Genomic DNA, 6,256 nt, shown 5'->3' on the forward strand with positions numbered 1-6,256 from the left:
ATATAGTATTGAATTTAATACTATACCAAGGAATGAAGCTTAATTCTATAATACTAAAAAAATGAACTTGAACGTGTGAGTGAGATATATATACATTTGACCGAAAAAGATGATGACCTTGACGCTGTGTGTAGTAAGAAGCATTAGGGTAATTAAGAGTCAAAATAAGTCAGCTAAAGATGATTTGAAAAACTAGTCCCTTGTTGGGTGTATGATTGATAAATGTTCCCTTAGAACCCTACACATGTGCCTCCCTTGTCGACCATTCACATCTTTTACAAGACACTTTCCCTCCCTTTCTGTCTCTTATTCGCACTCATGTCCCACCACCATAACCATTTACATTTCCTTCTCCTCTCTTCACCATAAATAAATCCCCACATTTCTGCACCATTTCCTAGTCTACCCGTGTGTCTGACTCAAAACTTTCCTTCACTTCTTTCACCTCACACGCACAATACAGACAATAATAACAATATTATTACACTTCCATTATTCTAAACCATCCACACGCACGTGCGCTATGGCTTCTGCAACAACTGCAAATGACGCTGCTTCTGCTTCTTCTTCTTCCTTAGGATCTCCCTGTGGGGCATGCAAGTTCCTGCGAAGAAAATGTGCTGCAGACTGCATCTTTGCACCCTACTTTTGCTCCGAACAAGGAGCTGCAAGATTCGCAGCCATTCATAAGGTTTTCGGGGCTAGCAACGTTTCCAAGTTGCTCTTGCGTATACCAGATAACGATCGTTTTGAGGCAATGGTCACAATCGCTTATGAAGCCCAAGCTCGCATCAGAGACCCCGTTTACGGTTGTGTCTCCCATATATTCGCCCTGCAACAACAGGTACAATTATACATTACTGATTGCATTATTTCTCTCTACGTTTTCATGTTTTAGAAATGTTACATGATTTTTGTTTTCAGCATTGTTTTTGGTTCAATTTAGGGAATTAGTTTTTGTGTTGGTCTGTGCGTAGGTAGCAAGCTTGCAGGCACAGCTAGTGCAAATGAAGGCACAGCTGGATCAGAACCAGATGGTGTACAGGAGCATGGAGAATCATTGGTCAGAGAATGTTGGACAAACATTCAATCCGTTTTGTCTCACTTCCATGAATAATCCTATTTCTCCTCAGAGCTCACTTGATTCAATTGATTACACCAGCAATATAAATGATGGAATAAGCATGCAAGATGTGCACAACGGAGATGATTTCTCATTCCAAGCTTGTTCTTGGAAAAGATCATACAGCAATGACTTGGGTGAGCTGCAAGAATTGGCACTCAGAATGATGAGGAAGTGTGATTAGAATAGCTATAAAGAAAATCCTTAGTTGTTTGTCTTTGTTTTCTTTGGGGTGATGGATTTTTACCTAGTGTTGTATATACTGACGAGAGAAAACGTGTTTGTCATAAATGATAAGCCTGAACCCGCTACCATTACAGGCTTTTCTACTTGTGGACTCATTGCACAAGAAATCCAATTTTTGAAGACTAGCAAAGTCTTTCTTTCTCTTGCTCTCTCACTCGCTATATACTGCGTTATAGTTTCTCAGATTAGTGTAGTAGTTAGCTTCCAATGTTTAAATAAAATGTACTTTTATTGAAAATGTGTACAATAATAGACACACCCTTGAACTACACTTAGAAAGCTTACTATAATTCATTGGTTTCCCTTTAGAATTATGTCCCTTTCTTCTTCTCCACCATTGTCCTGTGCAGAAGTCTAACTAAGCACTCTCGACAAAATATTATAAAAGATTAAATAAGACAAAATATTATTACTGTTATTATATCTAGAATTCTCTCTTGTCTACACATTAAAATATTAAGCAATTTTATTTGACCATAATAATTAGGACATTTTATTCAATATTATATATACTTGAGGTTAAAATATATGGTTCAATATCAAAAGTGTGTCTTACATGTATATGACCATGCTGTCTATAGAAAGCCAACACATTCAAAGGAGACTGTCACTATCTTAATGTCTTAATTACTACTACAAATATAATAGCAACATTAAAGTTTTTTCTTTCAAAATTTCTTTATGGAATACTCTTTTTCAATCCGTTTCTCTTGAAAGATAAACACATAGACCCTCTCTGTCCTTATATTCCATGCTACTATAAGCAGTTTTATTCGCAATAATTGTAAGCAATTTGACAAAAACAAGTATGAATAAAAATTTTGGGCACTACTTTTTCTTCAGAAAGAAACGAAAAAGCAACTAAGGGGGACCAAAAGATATCACGCACGAGACTTAATCATTCCCTTGAAGTCCGTTTGTCTGTAAAACTTCTGTATATGTTATGTTGCCAAAAGTTGGAAATGATCAGTAACTTAAGTCAAAAGTTATCAAAGTGCTATGTTTCGATCCAAATGCAATGTTTCCTAGGGTGTATTTATGAGACTTCTTTTTAACATTTTTCTTTGGAAAAAGAACGAATATATCACCTTTCAGTGTTTTTTTTTTTTTTTATAATTATTCTCACATCCTTTCAGTCACCTTGGGAAGAAAACTTAAACATAATAGTAAATATTAGTTTTCAATTAAAATTTACAAATTTTGTGTAACGTCCCAATTAAATAGATAAATCCAATTTAATAAAACGCCACATACATAAATATCCAGAGAGTACGGAAATTGGGATATGAAGTACACAATATCCCAAACATATTCATAACAAAAGAAAAGAGGCACCACCTTGTCTAACATGAATACAATAGTTCAAAAGTAGCATAAATTCTTGAACAAGAAAAATCTAACTAATAAAATTCCTTTAGCTGCAAGCTCCATAGTGAGCGCAATACCCGTCCATAACCATCAAGCTGCAGCATCCCTATTGTCATTACCACTGCCAGGGGTTCTTACATCTGCTCACATCAATAGAATCGATGATCATCGCAAAGGAAAAAAACCCACACACAAACACATAAGCAAGCAGAAGGGTAAGCTAGTGTAAACAAATTCTTATATCATAACACTCAACATTCAATCACATAGTCAAGCATAAATGACGGGAAACCACACATGAGGTACCAAACCATTTAAGACTCTAAGACTAGACTATCCGGATACGCAAAATGAGGCACCACAATGAGACAGTAGAATTATGTCCTAGCAGTGAGGCGTCACCACGAGGCCTTCGCGGAATTACACCCTTACATGAGGCACCACCACGTGGCCTTCGTGGAATTACGTCCTGGCCTTGAGGCACCACCATGATACTTGCGTGGAATTACGTCCTTATGTTGAGGCACCACCATGAACTCTCACCACGAGGTTCATGGAATTAAGTCCAATAGATGAGGCACCACCAATGACTCTCACTAGGAAGGTCCATGGGATTACGTCCATCAGATGAGGCACCACCATGAACTCTCACTACAAGAGTCATGGAATTATGCCCTACTCACACTTTGTACATGTTTCACCAACCAATCAGAAAGTTCCCATAATACTAATATCATGTATAAACAACCAATCATACAACTCATGCTTTCCAACTCATACACAATAAAGCAATATATCATTTCCATCTCAACCTCATATATTAATCAAGGCATCATCCCTCAAACCTTTCTAGTAAAGCATTCAAGTCAGGCAAACAAGCAACCACATCATTGGCCATTCACATTATAGCACAAAACATGCCCTAGTCTCGCTCAGGCTAGAAGACCTCGCTCAAGCGGGAGAGATCCTCTCGCTCAGGCGAGCCCCTTCTCGCCTAGGCGAGAGCTCGAGCAGTGGAACAGTGGCTCCTGCAATTCTCGTTCAGGCGAGCTCCTTCTCGCCTAAGCGACAGTTTGCACAAAATGAAGCCGAGTCACCTGAGCGACAATTCACACAAAAAAGCTTGGGCGAGCCTCTATTATTCTCGCCTAGGCGAGACACGCTCACTTGCGTGAGAAAAACAGTGCTCACCATTATTCACTCGTGAAAACGCAAAACACAACACCAAAAATCATGCTTTCATCAATATCAAGCAATCAAACCATAAACATACTTCAAGCATATGATTTAGACTTAGAAAGAATACTAAAAATGCAAATGACTATAAACCCTAGCTTCTCTTACCTGGAAAGAGCTAGTGGAAAACCTCGACTCTTAAGCTACGAGCACCACAATTTTTGGGAACAGATCTGAGGAGCTGAAAATAATGGTGGAAACGGATTCTACATGGGTTATCACGGTGAACCCTAACTAGAAATATGAAAATCCAACTAAAGGGATGAGTACGAAATGGAAACAAGTTACGTGGATGGGAGAATGAGCCAAACTCACTTGAAATCGAATGGGTCTCAAAACCCTAGCAGAGCATAGTTGGGAAGATTGAGAGTGTAAGGTGGCTGCGTTTCTGTAATGTGGTAGAAAAGAGAGTGTTAGCTGGGGTTAGGGTCTTTAGTTCCTTATGGACCAGCCCTAGACCCAAATCGATTTGAGGCAGCCCCTCCAAAATTAGGGTAGAAAATAAATGGGCTTTACATTTCGTCTTAATAATTCACACAATAAAATATCTGTCATCAAATATTTATGTAAAAGATGATACTCTATTAACAACGTATATACAATTTTTTCATAAATACTTTTAGGAAATAAATATATAATAAGTGAAATAAATTTCTTTTAATTAGACATGTCAAAGTGAGCCAACCCGGCTCACACGGGTTGGCTCACCACGAGTCGAGTTGAAAATGAGTGAACCCAACCCGGCTCACTTTATGGTGAGCCAGAAATTTTGTAACCCGGCTAAACCCACCACGGGTTGGTGGGTTAAGTGGGTTGGCTCACCAACCCACCTAAAAAAATTATTTTTTAATTTATTTTTTAGTATTTAAATATTTAAATAATTTTTAAGTAACCCATGAGATGACAATCATAGTAAAATAAAGAACCAAGGTTTTGATCATGCTCACCACCAATATATGAAGAATTATTTTCAAGAAATTATCCATATAGTCTAAGAAAGCACAACTAATATTACAAATTTTCTGTCATGCTATTCAACAAAATATAAATAAAAAAAACTATACATTTTTTTTCTTGCTAATTTAGAAAAAATTGTTTATAAGATGGTTATTTGAGTAATTTACTATAAAAATTATAGTTAAAGATTAAAGTATCAATATATATAACTTGACAATCAAATTAATTAAACATTCAAATTATTCAAATATAATTAAGCAACATTCTAGCATTTAAAAATATGAAATTGTGAACAAGTATAATAGGAGTAGTAAATAATTATTTAAAAAAATTAAAAAAATTAAAAGAAAATTTAAAAAAAATAAAAAAAAATTGTAAAAAAATATTGGTGGGTTAAGTGGGCCAACCCACCTTCAACTCACTTTTTAAAAAGTTAAATTTTTCTCAATCCAACCCGTGGTAAGCCAAGTTGGCTCACGGGTTGAAACCCATTTTGACATCTCTACTTTTAATATTAAAACTGGTTTATGTATAAGTTAATGTGCAAAAAAAAATTCTGTAAATTTTTAAAACTTTTATTGTCTAACTTACAAGTTGATTTTAACTTATTTTTATTTTAATTAAAAATTATTTAAATATGTCCAGAGTGTGTATTTTCTAATCAGAATTAAAATTTTATCTCTTAAGGTGTGTAACTATTTTATCAAATGCTTATTTTTAGGGTTGGTCCTCGTTTTTGTAGCAAAATCTCAATTTGGTCCTCGTATTTTTATTGGTCTCAATTAGGTCCTCATTTTTGTAAATTAGTATCAATTAGGTCATTTTCGTTAATAGAGAACTAACACCGTTAAGTAGGTGCCACGTGTCAACTTCTCATTTTTTTGAATTTTTTTTATTTTTTTTATTTTTTAAATTTTTTATTTTTTAAATTTTTTTTAAATTTTTTTTTAAAAATATTTATGCCACGTGTCACTTCTGTAATGTGCCACGTGTCAATCTAATATGGTGACACGTGTCAAATTAATGTATGAATATCAATTTGGTCCTCATATTTATTAATTTGATTTGATTTCAGTCCCAAATTTTTTTAAAATAATTTTAATTTCATATGCTCCAAATTTAGAACAAATTTAATTTTTTTATAAATGTAATGATGATACTTTTATTACAAGTGATATTTCTATTAGATATTTTTAACAACATTTAATTTATTTAAATTTATATTTTACATTAAACTTTATTTAAATTTTATTTTAAAATTATAAATATATAAATTAATAAATTTATATTCGAAATATTTGTATAATATTCAATATCAATAATATT

At 34.4% G+C, this 6,256-nt stretch overlaps 1 protein-coding gene across 1 annotated transcript; it reads left to right on the plus strand.

Annotated features, from left to right (window-relative positions):
- Positions 1-398: 398 nt before the first annotated feature.
- Positions 399-1,683, plus strand: LOC114192405 (LOB domain-containing protein 16-like). The gene is made up of 2 exons (XM_028082116.2): positions 399-844; positions 978-1,683. The coding sequence occupies exons 1-2, from the start codon at positions 524-526 to the stop codon at positions 1,305-1,307; spliced, it is 651 nt and encodes a 216-aa protein (XP_027937917.1). The 5' UTR covers positions 399-523; the 3' UTR covers positions 1,308-1,683.
- Positions 1,684-6,256: the final 4,573 nt, after the last annotated feature.

Source organism: Vigna unguiculata, chromosome 7 (assembly GCF_037176805.1).
Source record: "Vigna unguiculata cultivar grain cowpea cultivar isolate G323 ecotype 2 chromosome 7, ASM3717680v1, whole genome shotgun sequence".
In the NCBI taxonomy this organism is placed as follows: Eukaryota; Viridiplantae; Streptophyta; class Magnoliopsida; order Fabales; family Fabaceae; genus Vigna; species Vigna unguiculata.

What these genes read in the sequence shown, in the direction of transcription:
- LOC114192405 (XM_028082116.2), top strand. Translation starts at nt 524, where the DNA reads ATGGCTTCTGCAACAACTGCAAATGACGCTGCTTCTGCTTCTTCTTCT. An exon ending in TATTCGCCCTGCAACAACAG is followed by an intron (nt 845 to 977) that starts GTACAATTATAC and finishes GTCTGTGCGTAG; the next exon opens with GTAGCAAGCTTGCAGGCACA.